The sequence below is a fragment of the Mustelus asterias genome, chromosome 9 (assembly GCF_964213995.1).
Source record: "Mustelus asterias chromosome 9, sMusAst1.hap1.1, whole genome shotgun sequence".
Taxonomy (NCBI): domain Eukaryota; kingdom Metazoa; phylum Chordata; class Chondrichthyes; order Carcharhiniformes; family Triakidae; genus Mustelus; species Mustelus asterias.
This window is the reverse complement of record NC_135809.1, coordinates 132,068,062-132,091,359: the sequence shown is the minus strand read 5'-3', so window position 1 is coordinate 132,091,359 and position 23,298 is coordinate 132,068,062. Positions and strand designations below refer to the sequence as shown.

Below are 23,298 nucleotides of genomic sequence, written 5' to 3'. Positions count from 1 at the left end.
TATTCTTTAGATGAGAAAAGCCACAAATATTGTGTAGCCTACTGTCTGAAAGCTAGTTGAGCATCACAGTGTTCTGGTAAATAACATTGGCGCTGTACGACAGAGAGATATCTAATCCTCTGCTGCATCCTATAGTGCAAACAAGCAGTCATAAGTAAGTCCTCTTCTGCCAGTGGCATTGTGAAGATGTTGCGAAAAGGGACTCAGTTTTAGCAATGCAAATACAGCCACCTCATCCGGCACGATCAATTCCAAATAGGGCTTTGTACAGAAGCAAAACGCAGCACATCCCATGGACAGATTCACTTTCTAGTGCAAAAGTCAATGGAGGACAACACAACTATTGTTCCTCTGAGGATAATTCCAACTCAGGAATGAAGATAAAGAATCATAGAATCCTACAGTGCAGAAGGAGGCCATTCAGCCCATCGAGACTGCACTGACCACAATCCCACCCAGGCCCTATCCCCATAACCCCATGCATTTATCCTAGCTAGTCCCCCTAACACTAAGGGACAATTTAGCATGGCCAATCAACCTAATCTTTGGACTGTGGGAGGAAACCGGAGCACCCGGGGGAAACCCACGCAGACACGAGGAGAACGTGCAGACTCCACACAGACAGTGAGCCAAGCCGGGAATCGAACCCGGGTCCCTGGAGCTGTGAGGCAGCAGTGCTAACCACTGCGCCACCGTGCCAATAAAATTTCCTATTGTACAGTCATTGGTTTCCCTTGGCCGTTGCATTTGAGGAATCAAAATCAAGTGTGTCTGTGGGCGTAATAAGTCCTTGGAGGCAGAAGCCCCTTCTTCAAAATCCCTTTATTTACAAGTCAGACAACAGCATACAGAGCGCTTCCAGTTAGCAGTCTGCACTCGGAGTCCCAGAGGAACTGACACGCCTGGTTAAATACAAACCAAGAGGCTCCCTGATTGGCCCATCAATTTGGCCCTTAATCAGGACGTTCATGTTCTAACAGACTGACCTCAATTGCCTGATTAAAGTCATTACAGAGGGTAATGTGGGATTAGAGGCAGAGGGAGAATTAGGGTTTATGGATAGAGTTCAATCCCACTCCGCAACTTGTTTTTATAAATTCCTATGTCCATATTTATGCTGTAAACTGCCTTTACGAATTCATCACGCTATAATTTGACTTGCCCACCAGTGGCAGAGTAGCATTATAATTAACGCACGATATGTTTACGTTGGCAGCTTGCCTGATGTATATGGACATGGAATTTATAATGGAGGAGACTAGCGGCAGGGTGTGGACAGACCAAAGATATTTCATAGATTAATGGTCTCATCTCCCAACACATTCAGGGTCGCGGGTCAAGACCCAAGTCTAGTATTCAGGGTGAAATAAAATTCAAAGCAGAGGATGGGCAAACATAACTCAGGCTGCTGCTTAATTCAAAACTCTTTATTATCCATTTTATACATTTCTATTAAAAGTTTCACACCCTGTTTTTTTATATTTATTATGTAAATTGTCACACTGCAGTTACATTGCAGTATTGACATTGCACGGTGGCACAGTGGTTAGCACTGCTGCCTCACAGCGCCAGGGACCCGGGTTCGATTCCTAGCTTGGGTCACTGTCTGTGTGGAGTTTGCACATTCTCCCCATCTCTGCATGGGTTTCCTCCACGTGCTCCGGTTTCCTCCCACAGTCCAAAGATGTGCGGGTTAGGTGGATTGGCCACGCTAAATTGCCCCTAAGTGTCAGGGGGACTAGCTAAGGTAAATGCATGGGGTTATGGGGATAGGGCCTGGGTGGGATTGTGGTCGGTGCAGACTCGATGGGCCAAGTGGCCTCCTTCTGCACTGTAGGATTCTATGATTCTATGTATGCACACTTTGACAAGTCTATATCTGCAGTTTCTATTGTCTGTACAGTCATGGGAATTTCTGATGGCAAAAGTTACCAACAGAGCACAAAGATGCAAGATTGTTAATATTGTGGGATCTACCTGTGCCTCGAGCTAAACGCAGCTACAATACTGGCATCTACCAACAAAGAGGAACATTGACCAGGTGTGCGCTGTGTGCAAAAAACAGGCCAATCCTAATCGAGCAAACTATCTCCCCATCTTCAGCAAGTGTGGTTGACAGTGTTACCAAGCGGCAGTTACCTGTTCCCCAATGTTCCACCAGGGCCACTCGATGCCAGACCTCACTATCACCCGGGTCCCAAACTTGGACAAAAGAGCTGAGGTCCAGAGGTGAGGCAAGAGTGATTTGTCTTACCATCAAGACAGCATTTGACTGTGCCTCATAGAGTCCCGGAAAAACTGAAGCCAGTGGGAACCGGGAGAAACTCTCCATTAGCCAAAGTCGTACCTTTTCTTTTATTCTTTCATGGGATGTGGGCGTCACTAGCTAGGCCAGCATTCATTACCCATCCATAATTGCCCTTGAGAAGGTAGTGATGAGCTGCCTTGTTGAACCGCTGCAGTCCATGTGGTGTAGGTATACCCAAAGGGCTGTTGGGGAGGGAGTTCCAGAATTTTGACCCAGCAACAGTGAAGAAACGGCTGATATATTTCTAAGTCAGGACGGTGTGAGGCTTGGAGGAGAACTTGCAGGTTGATGGTGTTCTCATGCACAAAGGAAGATGGTGGCCAATCATCTGAGCCCCAGGACATCATCACCAGAATTCCTCAGGGCAGTATCCTAGCCCAGCTGCTTCATAACTGACTTGAAGTGGGAATGTTCCTGCATGATTGTACAGTATTCACTTCCATTTACAACTCTCAGATAATGCCGATATGCAGCCAGATATGGATAATAATGAGGCCTGGGTTGCTTTGTGGCCAGCAGAATTCATACCACATAAATGCCAGGCACTGGTCATCACCAACATGACAAAATCTAATCATCTCCTCTTGTCATTCATGGCACTACCATCGCTGAATCCCCCACCATCATAGAACCATAGAAACATAGAAAATTACAGCTCAGAAACAGGCCTTTTGGCCCTTCTTGTCTGTGCCGAACCATTTTATGCCTAGTCCCACTGACCTGCACTTGGACCATATCCCTCCACACCCCTCTCATCCATGAACCCGTCCAAGGTTTTCTTAAATGTTAAAAGTGACCCCGCATTTACCACTTTATCCGGCAGCTCATTCCACACTCCCACCACTCTCTGCGTGAAGAAGCCCCCCCTAATATTCCCTTTAAACTTTTCTCCTTTCACCCTTAACCCATGCCCTCTGGTTTTTTTCTTCCCTAGCCTCAGTGGAAAAAGCCTGCTTGCATTCACTCTATCTATACCCATCAAAATCTTATACACCTCTATCAAATCTCCCCTCAATCTTCTACGCTCCAGGGAATAAAGTCCCAACCTATTCAATCTCTCTCTGTAACTCAGCTTCTCAAGTCCCGGCAACATCCTTGTGAACCTTCTCTGCACTCTTTCAACCTTAATTACATCCTTCCTGTAACTAGGTGACCAAAACTGTACACAATACTCCAAATTTGGCCTCACCAATGCCTTATATAACCTTACCATAACACTCCAACTTTTATACTCGATACTCCGATTTATAAAGGCCAATGTACCAAAGGCACTCTTTACGACCCTATCCACCTGTGACGTCACTTTTAGGGAATTCTGTACCTGTATTCCCAGATCCCTCTGTTCAACTGCACTCTTCAGAGTCCTACCATTTACCCTGTACGTTCTTCTTTGGTTTGTCCCTCCAAAGTGCAATATCTCACACTTGTCTGCGTTAAATTCCATTTGCCATTTTTCAGCCCATTTTTCTAGTTGGTCCAAATCCCTCTGCAAGCTTTGAAAACCTTCCTCACTGTCCACTACACCTCCAATCTTTGTATCATCAGCAAACTTGCTGATCCAATTGACCACATTATCATCCAGATCATTGATATAGATGACAAACAACAATGGACCCAACACCGATCCCTGTGACACATCACCACATCATCATCCTAAGGTTTGCCATCGAGCAAAACTGAACTGGACCCAGCCATATAAACACAGTGGCTGCAAGAGCAGGGCATAGGGTGGGAATCCCGCATCGAGTAACTCACCTCCTGACTCCCCAAAGCCTGTCCACCATCTACAAGGCACAAGTCAGGAGTGTGATGGAATACTCCCCACTTGCCTGGATGGGTGCAGCTCCAACAACACTCAAGAAGCTCGACACCATCCAGGACAAACAGCCCCACTTGCTTGCTACCCATTCCGCAAACATTCAGTCACTCCACCACTGATGCACAATGGCAGCAATGTGTACCATCTACAAGATGCACTTTAGGCAGCTATATTGGGGCACTGAGTTGGCAAATCATGTTGCAGCTATATAAAACCTTGGTTAGGCCGCATTTGGAGTATTGCGTGCAGTTCTGGTCACCACACTACCAGAAGGATGTGGAAGCATTGGAGAGATCGCAAAGAAGGTTCATCAGGATGTTGCCTGGTCTCGAGGTTGTTGGCTACGAGGAGAGGTTGAATAAACTAGGATTGTTTTCACGAGAAAGACGGAGGCTGAGGGGAGACCTGATAGAGGTCTACAAAATTATGAGAGGCACAGACAGGGTGGACAGTCAGAGGTTTTTCCCCAGGGTGGAAGTGTCAACTACAAGGGGGCACAGGTTCAAGGTGAGAGGGGGAAAGTTTAAGTGAGGTGTGCGGGGAAAGGTTTTCACGCAGAGTGTGATGGGTGCCTGGAACGCGCTGCCAGAGGAGGTGGTTGAAGCAGGCACCGTAGCAACATTTAAGAGGCAGCTGGATGGGTACAGGAATCGGGAGAGAACAGAGGGATATGGACTGAGTAAGGACAGAAGATTTCTTTTAGTCTAGTTAGGGCATCATGATCGGCACAGGCTTGGGAGGCCGAAGGGCCTGTTCCTGTGCTGTACTTTTCTTCGTTCTTTGTTTTTTGTTCACATTCCAAACCCACAACCATCTAGAAGGAAAAGAGCAGCAGATAACTGGGAACACCACCACCTGGGAGTTCCCCGAGAAGACACTCACCATCCTAACTTGGGAATATACTGCCATTCCTTCCCTGCCGTTGGGTCAAAATCCTGGGATCCTTCCCTAACAGCACTGTGGGTGTGCCTACACCCCAGAAACTGCAGCGGTTCAAGAAGGCAGCTCACCACCACCTTCTCAAGGGCAATTAGGGATGGGCAATAAATGCTGGCCTAGCCACATCCCGCAAATGAATAAATCAAAATGTAGATCTGATTAATTACAATAGGGAAAAGAGTGATGAAATTATAACAAAATCCGTCAGGTTTTCCACAGGCAGACGCAGGGGGCAGAATCTTGTGGCCTTTTAGGCCGGTGGGATTTCCTGGTCCCGCGGTAGTGAATGGGGGTTTGGCATTACTGCAAACAATGGCTGGAATTCTCCCATCCCGTCTGCCACTGGAACTTTAGCGGGCTGGTTCCGTCAATGTGAAACCCCATTGGTGGTCGGGCAGGAATTTCCGGCTTTTAGACCCACGCGGCTGGAGAATTCCACCCAATATTACTGTCATAGCAAAATTACCGTCAGGGCAAAATTAGCAATCATAGCTATTTAATTCCGTTTCTGTATTTCAGCACCTCGTGAGTGTGAGGAGGATGAATTTCACTGCCAGAACGGTTACTGTATCCGGAGCTTGTGGCACTGCGATGGGGACAACGACTGCGGAGACAACAGTGATGAACAGTGCGGTGAGTGCAACTCCATTTGTGGTCAAACCAGTCTTTGTGAAGCAGCAGCAGGATAAGGTTCCTGTGCAAGAAGCCTCACTTTAAATCACAGGAGCTCCTTGTGGAGCCTTTGTCTAATTAAATAGGTGATTGCAAACTAAGACCGTAAGAACATAAGATATGGGAGAGAATCAGGCCATTCGGCCCATTGAGTCTGCTCATTGCTGATATGATTCTTATCCCCATTCTCCCGCCTTCTCCACGTAACCCTTGATCCCCCTATTGATCAAGAATCTATCTATCTCTGTCTTAAAGACACTCAATGACCTGGCCTCCACAGCCCTCTGTGAGTTCCACAGATTTTCCACCCTCTGGCTGTGGAAATTCCTTCTCATCTCAGTTTTAAAGGAGCGTCTTTTCACTCTGAAGTTGTGCCCTCGAGTTCTATTCTCTTCCACTAGTGGAAATGCCCTCTCCACGTCCACTTTATCCAGGCCTCTCAGTATTCTGTAAGTTTCAATTAGATCCTCCTGCATCCTTCTAAACTCCATCGAGTATAGACCCAGATGCCTCAACCACTCCCTGTATGACAAACCCTTCATTCTGGGATCATTCTTGTGAACCTCCTCTGGACCCCCTCCAAGGCCAGCACTTCCTTCCTTAGGTATGGGGCCCAAAACTGCTCACAATATTCCAAATGGGGTCTGACCCAGAGCTTTATACAGCCTCAGCAGTACATTCCTGCTTTTGTGTTCTAGTCCTCTGGAAATGAACGCTAGCATTGCATTTGCCTTCCCAACTGCCAACTGAACCTGCACGTTAACCTTAAGAGAATTTTGAACCAAGACTCCCAAGTCCCTTTGTGCTTCAGATTTCCAAAGCCTTTCCCCATTTAGAAAATAGTCTACGCCACTATTCTTCCTGTGCATAACCTCACACTTCCCCACATTGTATTCCATCTGCCACTTCTTTGCCCGCTCTCCTGACCTGTCCAAGTCATTCTATTGTTCTATTCTTTGTGTCCAATTTGCTGTGGACCACGAATTACTGATCAAGTGTTGATCATGATGTGGAGATGCCGGCGTTGGACTGGGGTGGGCACAGTAAGAAGTCTCACAACACCAAGTTAACCCCCCCCCCCTCCACAAGGAGATGCATTTTATTTTTCCCTGTCTTTTGCTTTTCTGTCGTAGACATGAGAAAATGTTCTGACAAAGAGTTTCGCTGTAATGATGGCAGCTGCATTGCCGAGCATTGGTATTGTGATGGAGACACGGATTGTAAAGATGGTTCTGATGAAGAAGGCTGTCGTAAGTATTAATCTGAGATTAAAAAGTGACTGCCTGTAACTGAATTGATTTGATTTATTATTGTCACATGTATTAACATACAGTGAAAACTATTGTTTCTTGCGCGCTATACAGACAAAACATACCGTTCACAGAGAAGGAAAGGAGAGGGTGCAGAATGTAGCATTGCTATTACTGATAGGGTGAGGAGAAAGATCAGCTTAATATGTGATAGGACCATTCAAAAGTCTGACGGCAGCAGGGAAGAAGCTGTTCTTGAGTCGGTCGGTAAGTGACCTCAGACGTTTGTATCTTTTTCCCAACGGAAGAAAGTGAAAGAGAGAATGTCCAGAATGCATGGGGTCCTTGATTCTGCTGGCAGTGGGAAGTGTAGACGGAGTCAATGGATGGATGGCCTGGGCTACGTTCACAACCTTTTGTAGTTTCTTGCGGTCTTGGGCAGAGCAGGAGCCACACCAAGCTGTGATACATCCAGAAAGAATGCTTTCTATGGTGCACCTGTAGAAAGTGGTGAGAGTTGTATCGGACGTGCCAATTCCCTTAGTCTCCTGAGGAAGTAGAGGCATTGGTGGCCTTCTTATTTTTAAATCCATTATATCGGTGCATTGGCTACTTGGTGGTAGCTACACCATGTGGTTAAGTCTGCAGATCACACATTGATCTTGGCAGCTGTCCGGGAACCGGTTGAACCGGAATGGAAGCGAGTCATCCTCAATCCTGAGAGACTACCTGGAAAGAAGGAGATGCCGTAACGCTGCCCAGTTACTCATTGTTGCCTTAAACTAAATGGCAAGAAATCACAAAACTATAAACTAAAGTGATTTCAATGGCGGAGTGTTTCACCTGAAGATCAGGATGTTTGTCGAATGGGCTTTACTTGTTTCATGTGGGATTGGGCGTCATTTTCTGAAACAGGTTTAGTAAGTAAGCAGTCGATGGGCAAGAAATCTCACAGTGACACATTCGTTCCCAACGGAAAATTCAGTGAGTTGTGCTACAAGCCCTCAATATCCTTGTTTTGAAAGTATGAAATTAGGGAAACCAGATCACAGCATCTTGTGTATGTCGTAAATTCGTCAGGATTTCTCTTACCGTGTAGACTTTCTCTGCTACACATAACAGCTGAAAGTCTAAAGAACAAAGAACAAAGAACAATACAGCACAGGAACAGGCCCTTCGGCCCTCCAAGCCCGCGCCGCTCCCCGGTCCAGGATTGAATCCTGAATCCAGGATCCCCGCCCAATTTTCCAGCCTATCTACATACCAATATCCTATCCACAAAGAAAAGAGATCACGCTGCAATTTCTCAAGGAAAGATCATTCTTCAGGAGGCTCCTTTCTATATTTCACATCTGTGGGGAGGTGATGTCTAGTGGTGTTATCGCTAGACAATTAATCCAGAAATACAGCTAATGTCCTGGGGACCCGGGTTCGAATCCCACCACGGCAGCTGGTGGAATTTGAATTCAATGGTTTCACGGTCATCATACTGATGACCGTGAAACCATTGTCGATTGTTGGAAAAACCCATCTGGTTCACGAATGTCCTTTAGAGAAGGAAATCTGCCATTCTTACCCGGTCTGGCCCACATGTGACTTCAGAGCCACAGCAATGTGGTTAACTTTCAACTGCCCTCTGAAATGGCCGAGATAGACACTCAGTTCAAGGGTGACTAGGGATGGGCAATAGCTGCTGGCCAGCCAGCGACACACATGTCCCACAAATGAATTTTAAAAACCTGATGAAAATTTGGTTGGACCTTTACAAAACTGAGCCTTGGAACATTTCTGGCACTGGCAGTTCAGATACCCTCGACTTGATCCAGTAATTCTCTGTTCCGCTGTGGCCATGTTTAGTTTCTCCCTCAAGGTAGCAAGTAGAAACATTTTTTGGCCTTAACCTCTGAGCTCCCCAGATTTGGAGGGAGGTGGGGGCTACCCCGAAGAGTCTGCACTGGGGAATCCCTCTCAGAGATTTACAGGGTAACATTGTCCAGAAGAGCTAACATTCATTGGGCAATTGTCCTGCACTTTGACACTGAAAATGTGATTTAAATATCCCCCCCGCCCGAGAGGTCTGTCCTCTCCGACAACCCTCACCCCGACCCTGGGAGAAACAAGCAGGGGGGAAATTTGGCAATATATAGGTATAAAGGTATTTGGTCTAAGGTATATGTAGGTATTTGAGCAGCACGGTGGCACAGTGGTTAGCACTGCTGCCTCACAGCGCTAGGAGCCCAGATTCGACATCTGGCTTGGGTCACTGTCTGTGTGGAGTTTGCACATTCTCCCCATGTCTGCGTGGATTTCCTCCGGGTGCTCCGGTTTCCTCCCACAGCCCAAAGATGTGTGGGTTAGGTTGATTGGCCATGCTAAATTGCCCCTTAGCATCAGAGGGTTAGCAGGGTAAATAAGTGAGATTACGGGGATAGAGCCTGGGTGGGATTGTGGTCGGTGCAGACTCAATGGGCCAAATGGCCTCCTTTTGCACTGTAGGGATTCTATAAGAATAGGTAAGCAGGCGCAGAGCTGCAAAATGGTCCATTAAGTTAATTCATTTGGTTCCCTCTGTTGAAGACAACCTGATACCAAGAATAATACGACTGCTCCCTTATCAGCAAAATGATATTTCGACAAAATAAAGCCACAGCTCCCTCTGCACCCAGAGCAGAATCAAACTCTCGTCGATGTTTGTAGCTGTCTGTAAGTAGTTTGAGCTAATGAGGACATCAAAGGAGTCGAAAACTAAGCCCATTGTGTCTTCCAGCTTTCAGCTAAATCGAGCGCTTTGTTGATTTGGGAGATAAAGACATTGTTCCACAGTCAATGAGCAGTCATGTAACAAATGAGACTAAAACCCTCTTCGCATTGATTCGAAACTTAACTATTTCCAACAGACAGCAGAAAATGCGATTTATCTTGAATGAATCTGCAACTCTGAAACCAACTCTGGCGAAAGAAATGTATGAAGGAAAGTACTTTTTAATTTTTTTATGGGATGTGGGTGTCACTGGCTCGGCCGGCATTCATCATCCATCCCTACTTGCCCTCAGTGATGAGCCGCCTTCTCGAACCGCTGCGGTCGATAAATATTGTGGGTAGCAGAGCACAAAGAAATTGAATTTCACTGAATTTAGATGAAAATCCAAATGATTCTCATCACTTTCTGGACAAATTGTCCCTTCGGGCAGTGAGCAGGTGATAGACGCGATAACGTGTGTTGATTTTACACAACCTGAAATATTTTCAATCCTGAGGATCTGAATGAAGCTGTTTTACAGGTAGCAGCACATCTGGCCTGCCTCTTTGGAAACTTAGAGCACAATACTCCATCTTCTCAGAGTGCTTACAGTGCAGTCCAATATGAAATTACACCATTGGGTTTAAAGTGCTTTATGAACATCCTGAGGCCCTGAAGGGCACTTGGTCAATTCCAATCTTTCTTGTCTATTGGTGGGCTTATATTGAAATCTGAACTGTTACAAAACGGGATGGCACGGTGGTTAGCGCTGCTGCCTCACAGCGCCAGGGACCCGGGTTTGATTCTGGCCTCGGCTCACTGTCTGTGTGGAGTTTGCACGTTCTCCCCGTCTTTGCGTGGGTTTCCTCCGGGTGCTCCGGTTTCCTCCCACAGTGCCAAGATGTGCAGGTTAGGTTGATTGGCCATGCTTTTTTTGATTTGATTTATTATTGTCACATGTAGTAACATACAGTGAAAAGTATTGTTTCTTGCGCGCTATACAGACAAAGCATACCGTTCACAGAGAAGGAAACGAGAGAATGCAGAATGCAGATTGCCCCTTAGTGTCAGGGTGATTAGGAGGATAATTTTGTGGGGTTGCGGGGATAGGGCAGGACCTGGATGGGATTGTTGTCGGTGCAGGCTCGCTGGGTTAAATGGCCTGCTTCTGCACTGCAGGGATTCTATGGATTCTATGGAAAACATGCAATCCATTGAATAGCCTACATTGATCTCTGAAATGTTTAATTTAGCTGTCGGCATCGTGACAGTTGATCACCAGAGACACAATTACGTGTGTACGTGGAGAAAAAGAGCCTAAGTGAGAACAATATGTGGTGTAACTTAGCTCAATGCATGACTTTGGGATTTCCTCCCTTCCTTCTCCCCACCTTTCCGATTGTAAAACCCCCTTTAAAATCCGCCCCCCTCCTCCCCGCCCACTGATACCAGCCACCCTTGATTCCCTTCCCACACCATTCCAGCATGAGGCCAGCCAATCAGCCGGCACTGGCCCTTCCAGTCTTGCTGCTATTGGTCCTACTCTTCTTCAGGCAACATTGCAAGGGCGGCACGGTGGCACAGTGGTTAGCACCGCTGCTTCACAGCGCCAGAGACCCGGGTTCAATTCCCAGCTTGGGTCACTGGCTGTGTGGAGTCTGCACATTCTCTTCGTGTCTATGTGGGTTTCCTCCAGGTGCCCGAGTTTCCTCCCACAGTCCGAAAGACGCGCTGGTTAGGGTGCATTGACCTGAACAGGCACCGGAATGTGCCGACAGGGGAATTTCACAGTAACTTCATTGCAGCATTAACATAAGCCCGACTTGTGACTAATAAATAAATGAAAACACAAGTGCGGACTCCACTTGGAAGACCCACATCCATCTGTGGGGGCGTATCGGTTCCTCAGTTAATCACAAAATCAAAATCTTCAACTCTGGGAATCCTCACTCCTAGTTCTGCTACCAGGAGGTCTCCTTCCCCCTGGTACCACACAGCAGTGCCCATCTGGAGGGCACTGTGCTGCAGGACTCATGCTGCATCCACAACAAGGGTCTAAAGTTCGACCATAGAACATTACAGCGCAGTACAGGCCCTTCGGCCCTCGATGTTGCACCGACCAGTGGTACCAATCTAAAGCCCCTCTAATCTACACTATTCCAATATCATCCATATGTTTATCCAATAACCATTTGAATGCTCTTAGTGTTGACGAGTCCACTACTGCTGCAGGCAGGGCATTCCACGCCCTTACTCCTCTCTGAGTGAAGAACCTACCTCTAACATCTGTCCTATATCTCTCACCCCTCAATTTAAAGCTATGTCCCCTCGTGCTAGCCACGGGTGGAGGTGATGCCAGGCAAAAAGGGTTGGCATGGTTTGACCTCACAAAGACAAGGGGAGCAATGTGGAAGGAGGGCTGTGGAAGAGGGGGATGGGGGAAGGGTAAGAGCTCACAATGGCAGACAGAGGGGCAAGGAGGTGGATGGAGAGGATGAACAATGGGAGGCAGAGGGAAGATCGAGGGGTGGAAGCTGGAACCTGACAAGGCTGCATGAACAGCTCACAAACAAGGGGGTCACGTGGATACCAGGTCATCTACTGGGAGGGGATGGACACAGACTCCAGAAGTGTCCAAGTGGATCATGGGTGCCTCACAGCTGATGGGCTTGGGTGGAGGGTGATGAATCGAGGAACAGCGTGGTGGCACAGTGGTTAGCACTGCTGCCGCACAGCACCAGGGTCCCAGGTTCAATTCCCGGCTTGGGTCACTGTCTGTGTGGAGTTTGCACATTCTCCCCGTGTCTGCGTGGGTTTCCTCCGGGTACTCCGGTTTCCTCCCACAGTTCAAAAGAGATGCTGGTTAGATGCATTGGCCGTGCTAAATTCTCCCTCAATGTACCAGAACAGGCGCTGGAGTGTGGCAAATGGGGATTCTCACAGTAACTTCATTGCAGTGTTAATGTCAGCCTCCTCGTGACTAATAAATAAAGTTAAAACCCTCCTCCCCCTCTCTCACCTATTCTCCTGCACACACTCTCTTTTTCTCTCAAAAGGAAAAAATAGCAAAGCACCAAGTTAGTGGCACTCAGAGCTGGGCTGAGTGGAGAATGGAAATAGAGGCAATAAAGGGAGGAAAAACATTGGAAAGAAAAACAGAGAAAACAAGGAGAAAAATAAAAGGCAGAAGAAGATGACGGAAGGGAGAGAGAGAATAATATCACTGTTACAAAGGGTGGATATTGTGTCATTTAGTGTGGTGTAAACAGTTCATAGAATGAAAGATAAATTAATGTGCTCCATTCATCCCTGGCCCTATTTCCACAGCAGAGTGGCTCAGAGCTCATTATCACTGTCTGCTCTTCTGACATTAAAACACAGTGAGCTACTCACTGACCCAGCACACACTGCCCAATTCAAACTGCTCCAATATAGCTGGCCGGATCATTAACTCTTGTTAATCTTTGAAATACCAGCAGTGGGTGTAAAAGGCTACCAGTGTTTGTTTAGTTTTATATGTGGCTGCTTGTTATTTAACCTGCCGTTCCCCGTTGTACGCCACTTCACCCAGGTGCGTTCCAATTGGTAACCCACCACACAGTGGGCAGCACGGTGGCACAGTGGTTAGCACTGCTGCCTCACAGCGCCAGGAACCTGGGTTCGATTCTGGCCTTGGGTGATTGTCTGTGCAGAATTTTCATGTTCTCCCCGTGTCTGCGTGGGTTTCCTCCGGGTGCTCCGGTTTCCTCCCACAGTCCAAAGATGTGCAGGTTAGGTGGATTGGCCATGTTAAATTGACCCTTCCTGTCAGGGGGACTAGCTAGGGTAAATACATGGGGTCATGGGGATAGGGCCTGGTTGGGATTGTTGTTGGTGCAAACTCGATGGGCCGAATGGCAAATCTATCCCCCCCCCCCTGCAGACACGTCTCTAGCAGCTGAAGAAAGTTGGCAACTCTGAGCAATTGCAGAACATCAATGGCCGGGATTTCACTGGGACCTTGGGACAAGATGGGAAGCAGCAGGGCGGAGCGAGGGGGGACGGGGAGCGGTGGAAGGCAACAATTCTTTGCCCATTGTCTCCGTGCCATCGCTGAGGTTTTACCTGTGTGAGGAAGGCAGTGGGTGCCCATCCACCCTTAGGAGACAAACTGAGGTCCCAAAGTGGTGAATTAGCACCCACTCATAGAATCACAGAATCATTTTGATTTGATTTGATTTATTATTGTCACGTATATTAGCATACAATGGCTAGTATTGTTTCTTGCGCGCTATACAGACAAAGCATACTGTTCATAGAGAAGGAAACGAGAAAGTGCAGAATGTAGTGTTACAGTTATCACTAGGGTGTAGAGAAAGATCGACTTAATGCAAGGTAGGTCTATTCAAAAGTCTGACAGCAGCAGGGAAGAAGCTATTCTTGAGTCGGTTGGTTCGTGACCTCAGACCTTTGTATCCTTTTCCCGACGGAAGAAGGTGGAAGAGAGAATGAGCAGGGTGTGCGGGGTCCTTCATTATACTGGCTGCATAGAATCCCTGTAGTGCAGAAGGATGACATTCGGCCCATTGAGCCCTCACTGACAACGATCCCACCCACGCCCTATCCCAATAACCCCATGTATTTATCCTAGCTAATCCCCCTGTCACTCAGGGGCAATTTTAGCATGACCAGCCAACCTAACCTGCACATCTTTGAACTGTGGGAGGAAACCGGAGTAAGAACAAAGAACAGTACAGCACAGGAAACAGGCCCTTCGGCCCTCCAAGCCTGTGCCGCTCCTTGGTCCAACTAGACCAATCGTTTGTATCCCTCCATTCCCAGGCTGCTCATGTGACTACCCATGTGACTATCCAGTACCCGGAGGAAACCCACGCATTCCCGAGGAGAACGTGCAGACTCCACACAGACAGTGGAAGTGTGGGCGGCACAGTGGCACAGTAGTTAGCACTGCTACCTCACAGCGCTATGGACCCGGGTTCGATTTCGGCCTTGGGTAACGACGAGTCTGTTCTGGCCGCCCACTGTTGGGATTTTACCAATGGCGAAAGGGTACCTTAGGACATGGGAAAACTGCCCATTAAAACCTGACAGGTTCCCCGCTAGCTCAGGGAGAGGGTGAATCTCCTGTGGCTGATGGACACTCTCCCCGCAGCTTCCCCTGCCCTGATGGTCGACTGAGCCCAGCTCCCCATCACTGCAGCCTGCCTGACTGGCCCTGGAGAGCTCTGCCCTGAGCTGCTCTCTGGGTCGACTCAGTTCCAGCTGCTGAAGTTCCAGCTGTGGCCAGCACTCCGGGTGGCACTGTTGGCACTGAAATGCTGCTAACCTGCTTATTGGCTGGGCTGGGACATCCTGTCTCAGAGGAATGAAGATATAACTTTCGGCTCTCAATTAAAATCCAGCCAAGTCCTCCAAGGTCAGTTAGTGGATGTCCGGCGATTAAACATTGGGAAGACTGCGGCATTATCTTCAGTCTTCACTACAAGTACCATTCCCTCACCACCATCTCCATCCCTCTCTCCAACAACTGTCTGAGGCTGAACGAGGGGCTGTTCGCAAACTCGATGTCATATTTAACCCAGAGGTGAGCTCGCGACCATGTGTCTGCACCCTCACCATTCCACCTCTGGAACGCCAACTGATTCTGTCCCACCGTACCTCATTAGTTGCTGAAACCCTCGCCCACACTTCTGTTATCCCCTCATCATAGAATCATAGGAACCCTACAGTACAGAAAGAGGCCATTCGGCCCATCGAGTCTGCACCGACCACAATCCCATTCAGACCCTATCCCCATATCCCACCCACTAATCCCTCTAACCTATGCATCTCTGGACACTAAGGGGCAATTTTAGCATAGTCAATCAACCTAACCCGCACATCTTTGGATTGTGGGAGGAAACCGGTGCACCCGGAGGAAACCCACGCAGACACGAGGAGAATGTGCAAACTCCACACAGACAGTGACCCGAGCCGGGAATTGAACCCAGGTCCCTGGAGCTGTGAAGCAGCAGTGCTAACCACTGTGCTACCGTGCCGCCCAGACTATGCCCTGACTATGACAGCAGCAGCACCACTCCTTGGAAACATGCAGCATTGTTTCTGTCTCTCCAAAAGTGCATGTGGGGTTTGTACTGAGGCCCCAGCAATGGAGGTTGGCCTGCACAGGGACCCTGTCCTGTCCTGAACGTCTTTAGCACAGGGACCCTGTCTTGTCCTGAACCTCTTTAGGAAGCTACTCCTTGACTGTTGCAGTTCGGAGCCTGCCATGGGGTGTGCACAAGGAATTTGTTAGTGACCCTGTGTGTTTCCCATTCCTTGACCAGATGGTATCCATTGGTAGATCTTCCTCAGGAAGGGTGCCCATTGGGGGCACCGAGGCGGGCAGTGGGTGTGTTGAGCAGGTCACCATGGTGCGAGTGGGTAAGTGAGCTGCAGCGGGGCTGATTAAGGATTTTCCTCCTGTAATGTGATCTTGGGAAAGTCGCTCCTTGCAGCTCTGGCTTCTTCTGCTCGACCTGACGTGTGGGCAGCATTTTCTTTGGACACCATTGTGTTGTGGGTCGGAGACAGTAAAAGAACGCACTGCCTCTGAGAAGAACTAATTGCTGCGACTGGTTCAGCTTCTGTGCAGAGCTCTCAGCAACGGTTAAACAACAGTCAGTCGAATTGTCGACACCAGATGAGCGATAGGTTCAAAGCCCTCGTATCAAAGGAGAAAACACCATGCAGGTGGAATGCAGAAGAACCGAGATCTTGGAACAGTGCAGGTCGATAACTGTTTTCATTAGTGCTGCACGATGTGCATTCCTTTTGACACAGCCAGCTGTCAAGTATAGCAGTCTTTGAGAATGGTGCATAGGGGAGCTCTTTTTTATTTCAACTTCAAAGAATTCTAGTTGCACTGCTTCTCCCTTTTGGACATCTGTCAAGCTCTGCTGACAGGAGTTCCCCGGTAATGATAAGCAGCGGGCGCAGGGCAGCTGAGTGCAGAATGTAACTCGAATGGTTTGCTCTGAACTGGATCTCTCTGTGTTTTTTTTGCTGAAGACGTCTGGTGAACCCCTCCCTTTCTCGGCCAACAAGACTCAGGCTGCTGTTTGTGAGTTTGTAAGCCCATTGGTGCAGTTTCTGGGTTGAGGTTTTATTGGTGTTTAATGGAATGCCGGCCTGGGGCAGGCTTTGTTCTGACTCACTCGACACATCCCGCAAAATATGTGGCACCCGTCGGCAACTGTCAGTAACTCGCGTAATTATGGCCTTAAATCGAAACCAACACCCAGAAGTTACTCAAACCCGGGATCGGCAACAACTGCATATTCCTGAAGCCTCTAATCATTGTTAATCGCCGTAACATTTACGTTTGTAACAAAAAATAGTGTGGGAAACATTTTAAAACCGTTTCCAAGGGGTTTATTGACCAGGGTCAGAATATCTCACACTCCAAAGATGTACGGGTTAGGTGGATGGGTCATGCTACATTGCCCCTTAGTGTCAGGGGCATAATTGGGTAAAATATTTGGGGTTACAGGGACAGGGCCTGGATGGGACTGTTGTCAGTATATGCTCAATGGGCTGAATGGCCTCCTTCTGCACTGTAGTGATTCTGTGATTACGGGGGGAGTGAGGGGGGTAGGGGGTGTAGCCAAAACCGGTGTGAAGCCAACCTGCTCCACGCCGGCCCTGTCAGTGTCTTATGACATGTTTCCAGAAGGGGCGGGGCCTATTGGGGGCGGGACCTGTGGGGATGAGACCGGTGGGTTGGGGGGTCCCCACTGTCACTCTGCATAGGGTCTGGCAGCAGAGCGAGGGAGGACAGTGATGGAGTGGGGGGTTGCGGGGGTGGGGGGGGGGGGGGGGGGGGTTGGCCTGCCGGGGGGGCCTGGGCTGCGGGTGGGGGCAGGGGGAGATCGAGGCGAGATGGGGGGGGTGGGTCGAGGCTGGCCCGGAAACATCCAGGAGGCCAGCGATCGGGGCCTGTGGGGACCCGAGGGGCAGCGATATGGGGTTGCTGAGCGGAGGCCGGCAATGCGAGGCTACCGGCATGCGCCGATCTCCACCGTGACCAATCGGTGGGGCCCGCACTCAGAACCCAGATGGGCCGCAGGTGGCCCCGGGCCACAGGTTACGCACTGCAGATTACAGAATGCCAATACACTCAGCTGGGTGACCTTCTTGGAAAGTTCCTTACAGCTTCACCTCCCTCATCAACCTCGTTTCTGCTCCAAAAGTCTGCTTTGTATTTGACGTTCTATTTTATGGCCTCGGGTCACAGACTTCCCGTGGGAAAGGTGGCTGAACTTCATGTTGGGGTCCATACTATAAAAGCCTTTGGGTTTTGGATGTGTCCTGTTTTTGGATGTACAGATAAAGGAAATCCGGCAGTATTACAGCAAAGGAATTATGGATGTTCCGGGATCAATATTGAGGTGTATAAATGAAGCAGAGCGAGGATTTCTTTCTCTCAGCTTCCAACCCCGACTGATGGCAAATATAAAAGAACACAGAATCAGAGAAGATAGGAGCAGGAGGAGGCCATTTGGCCCTTCAAGTCTGCTCCGCCATTCATCACGATCATGGCTGATCATCCAACTCAATAGCCTAATCCTGCTTTTTCCCCATAACCTTTGATCCCATTCTCCCCAAGTGCTATATCCAGCCGCCTCTTGAATACATTCAATGTTTTGGCATCAGCTACTTCCTGTGGTAATGAATTCCACAGGCTCACCACTCTTTGGGTGAAGAAATGTCTCCTCATCTCCGTCCTAAATGGTCTACCCGAATCCTCAGACTGTGACCCCTGGTTCTGGACACTCCCACCATCGGGAACATCCTCCCTGCATCTACCCTGTCTAGTCCTGTTAGAATTTTATAAGTCTCTGTGAGTTCCCCCCTCATTTGTCTGAACTCCAGTGAAAACAATCCTAACCTAGTCAATCTCTCCTCATACATCAATCGAAGGAAGAGTTTTATCTCCCATCATCTTTTACAGATGTACCATAGAAAGCATTCTTTCTAGTTGTATCACAGCTTGGTCTGGCTCCTGCTCTGCCCAAGACTGCAAGGAACTACAAAAGGTCGTGAATGTAGCCCAATCCATCACTCAAACCAGCCTCCCATCCATTGACTCTGTCTACACTTCCCGCTGCCTCGACAAAACAGCCGGCATAATTAAGGACCCCACGCACCCCGGACATTCTCTCTTCCACCTTCTTCCATTGGGAAAAAGATACAAAAGTCTGAGGTCACGTACCAGCTGACTCAAGAACAGCTTCTTCCCTGATGCTGTCAGACTTTTGAATGGACCTACCTCGCATTAAGTTGATCTTTCTCTACACCCTAGCTATGACTGTAACACTACATTCTGCACTCTCTCCTTTCTTTCTCTATGAACGGTATGCTTTGGCTGTATAGCGCACAAGAAACAATACTTTTCACTGTGACAATAATAAATCAAATCAAAAAATCCATTTTGATGCAGATAAAACCTCAGCTACATTTCAAAAGGCATTTCATTAATTTGTCTAAATGAATGTCCTGTTGACCTGAAGGACTTTTATCACAAGATGCACATTAAGGGTTATTTTATCCTGCAGCCAGTATTAAGAGGTTTGATCACATTTTGTGCTCTGTTATATCCTCATTAACCTAATTTACAATGCATATCATCAGCCCGGCATTTTCCAGTTTGACAGAAAGCGAGGCGTGTTCTACCCGACAGTGCCCGGGGGTCAAGTGGACGGGTCTAAATGTGTCCTGAAAATCTGATTGGCTCTGAGGTGCCTGAATCTGTTTTGAGTTGAAGTATTGAAGAGATTGTCACAAAGGGTGCACTGAAATCAACTCGAGCGAGTGTCTCACGCACAGAGAAGTGTTAACATAAGACAATGACTGGAATGTGAACAAGTGTGCCAATTTACAGCTCTTGCAGAAGCATTCAGTGTCCATACGGCGCAGTGGCACAGTGGTTAGCACTGCTGCCTTGCAGTGCCAGGGATCCCGGTTCAATTCCAGCTTCGGCTGAGTGTCCGTGTGGAGCTTGCACATTCTCCCCGTGTTTTTCATTGAATCCCGACAGTGCAGAAGGAGGCCACTCGGCCCATCGAGCCTGCACCGACCACAATCCCACCCAGGCCCTATTCCCATAGCCCCATGCATTTACCCTGCTAGTCCCCCTGACACTAAGGGGCAATTTAGCATGGCCAATCCACCTAATCGTCCACCCCACATCTTTGGATTGTGGGAGGAGACCAGAGCACCCGGAGGAAACCCAAGCAGATACGGGGAGAACGTGCAAACTTCACACAGACAGTGACCCAAGCCGGGAATTGAATCCGGGTCCCTGGCGCTGTGAGGCAGCAGTGCTAACCACCGTGCCGCCCGCGTTTGCGTGGGTTTCCTCTGGTTTCGTCCCACATTCCAAAGATGTGCAGCTTAGGTGGATTGGCCATGCTAAATTGCCCCTTAATTTCCCAAGATGTATAGGTTAGGGGGAATAGTGGGGTAAATGTGCATGGTGACGGGGATGGGAGGGTCTGGATAAGATGCCCTGTCAGAGAATCAGTGCGGACCTGATGGCCCGAATGGCCTCCTTCTGCACTGTAGGGATTCTATGGTCTATTTGTGCCAGTTGATGGCTGAATTCTATGGTATATCACGTCACTAAGCTGGAGAAGTGGTTTCTCGGTGGCATGGCTGATTTTGCTTCACTCTGTTTTCACTCACTAGTTCCTAACCTCAGCAGAATTCCAGTTGCATCCAATTCATTTATTTTCAAATCCTCCATTAAGAATGCAGGGCAAAACTAGCGCTGGTTAACCTTTCGAGAGCCAGTACGGAAGGAGCGTTGCCAGGATGAGGTACTGAAACCAATCCAATAATACAGTTAGCACTGCCTCCACATAGCGTCAGCCCTGTGCAGGCCTGACTGAGTGCAGTCATCAAGGGACGGGGAAATCAGACTGACCGGCTGGACTGTCCAAGGCACACATTGTCCTAACCTGGAAATATATCGCTGTCCCTTCGCTGTCGCTGGGTCCAAATTCTAGAACTCTCTGCCCAACAGCACTGTGGGTGCCCCTGCATCTCCGGGACCGCAGCGGTTCAAGATGGCAGCTCACCACCATCTCCTTAGGGATGGGCAGTAAAATGCTGGACGATGCCCACATCCCATGAAGAATAAAAAAGCTCATAAAATTCTAGAATGATCTGAAAAACAGGACCGGGCGCTTTGACCGCGAGGCGCAGTAATTTCCCCAAATAATATTGTACCTAATTAAGACTGTCTTTAATATTGTTTTCAATGTTCTTTCAGCTGCTGATGTTCCTATTACCAACTGCAGTGTGGAGGAGTTTCAATGCGCTTATGGCCGTTGCATTCTTGACATTTACCATTGCGACGGAGATGATGATTGTGGAGACTGGTCTGATGAATCAGACTGCGGTGAGTGGCTTCGATCTTATTATCGGGAGATTAAACTCAAGTCAGAAAAGCAATGTTGACCTGATGATCTGCAACTTGAGGATATGTGAGACTCTTTCGAGTCTCACTAACTGTGGGACAGTTTACACAATTTAATTTACAATTTACACCTGGCGAGTTCAGTGGGATCTGGTGCAGAGTGGACTATACTGTCAGCCTTGATCCCACCTGGTAAACATTGTGCTGTACGGTTTCCAGGTGCAGCTTATGAGATATTTATGGATTAATAGCCGTCTGTTTGGTGAACCTGTACCTCACCCCAAAATGAAAGCAGCATGCTTGCACAGCCCCTGTGCTGCAGGTTTAAAGTTTCACTTGCTCTGATGCTCAGAGCTTTTGACACATCATTGGTCTTTAATTTGATTTGATTTGATTTATTATTGTCACATGGATTAGCATACAGTGAAAATTATTGTTTCCTGCGCACTCTTCAGACAAAGCATACCATTCATAGGGAAGGAAATGAGAGAGTAGAGAATGTAGTATTACAGTCAAAGCTGGGGTGTAGAGAAAGATCAGCTCAGTGCGAGGTAGGTCCAATCAAAGGTGTGATGGCAGCAGAGAAGAAGCTGTTCTTGAGTCGGTTGGTACGTGTCCTCAGACTTTTGTATCTTTTTCCCGAAGGGAGAAGGTGGAAGAGAGAATGTCCGGGGTGCGTGGGGTCCTTAATTATGCTGGCTGCTTTACCGAGGCAGCGGGAAGTGTAGACAGAGTCAATGGATGGGAGGCTGGTTTCGTTCCCCTTTGTGACACTCCATTCCTGCGTTTTGTCCACAAACAACACGTTACTTAAATGTTGCAAATTACTCTCTCACAGTCCCAAGGTTAGGGGCTGAAGAAATGCGCTGTGAGCTATAATTTTAAGTAGAAACAGATCATGTATTTGTGATGTATCTGGACAAGGACTGTTCTAATGTTTCTGATGGTAAATAGAATTCCACTTCCCGACAAAATGCACAAGGCAAAAATTTCGATTTGTACAAGATTCTCCAAAGCGCTTCCAAACGATAGTTAGCCCTTTCTATTCTGAACGGAAATTCCTGTCAGAACTATCGGATGCCATTATTTTAAGTTGAAGTTTATTTATTAGTGTCACATTAACACTGCAATGAAGTTACTGTGAAAAACCCCTACACCGGGATTTTATGACATCGCTTGGACGAGGCTTGTAAAATCCCGCCCGAGGCCAACAGAGAATTCTGTTTGGGCGAACCGCGCCCACCTCGGTACTAGGGCGGGCCAGGCAGTAAAATTCCAGCCCCGAGTCGCCACACTCCGGCGCCTGTCCGGGTACACTGAGGGAGAATTTAGCACGGCCAATGCACCCTAACCAGCACGTCTTTCGGACTGTGGGAGGAAACCGGAGGACCCGGAGGAAACTGACGCAGACACGGGGAGAACGTGCAGACTCTGCACAGACAGTGACCCAAGCCGGGAATCGAACCATGGCACTGTGAGACAGCAATGTTAATCACTGTGTTTATGCTGTAACAATTAAGATAGTCTCTCTGAAGTGGTAGGAATTCACTTTCAAAACATGCTATTCACACGCAGAATCATAATTATCTTTCTTTATAATGCTGTAACTTCCTTCCCCTTTATCCTCTGAAGTTCTGCCTCTTCATTCCGGTATATCTGTCACTCTCTTGATTTGATTTGATTTGATTTATTATTGTCACATGTATTAACATACAGTGAAAAGTATTGTTTCTTGCTCGCTATACAGACAAAGCATACCATTCATAGAGAAGGAAAGGAGAGTGTGCAGAATGTAGTGTTACAGTCATAGCTAGGGTGTAGAGAAAGATCAACTTAATGCGAGGTAAGTCCATTCAAAAGTCTGACAGCAGCAGGGAAGAAGCTGTTCTTGAGTCGGTTGGTACGTGACCTCAGATTTTTGTATCTTTTTCCCAACGGAAGAAGGTGGAAGAGAGAATGTCCGGAGTGTGTGGGGTCCTTGATTATGCTGGCTGCTTTGCCGAGGCAGCGGGAAGTGTAGACAGAGTCAATGGATGGGAGGCTGGTTTGCGTGATGGATTGGGCTACATTCACGACCTTGTGTAGCTTCTTGCAGTCTTGGGCAGAGCA

At 48.1% G+C, this 23,298-nt stretch overlaps 1 protein-coding gene across 1 annotated transcript in view; it reads left to right on the top strand.

The window, feature by feature from the left end:
• Positions 1-23,298, top strand: part of LOC144499290 (low-density lipoprotein receptor-related protein 4-like) — a 230,616-nt gene that overhangs the window by 92,594 nt on the left and 114,724 nt on the right. Inside the window, exons 3-5 of the mRNA XM_078221406.1 lie at positions 5,586-5,699; positions 6,872-6,988; positions 21,043-21,171. Coding sequence (XP_078077532.1) covers positions 5,586-5,699; positions 6,872-6,988; positions 21,043-21,171 — 360 coding nt within the window. The remainder of the gene's footprint in view (positions 1-5,585; positions 5,700-6,871; positions 6,989-21,042; positions 21,172-23,298) is intronic.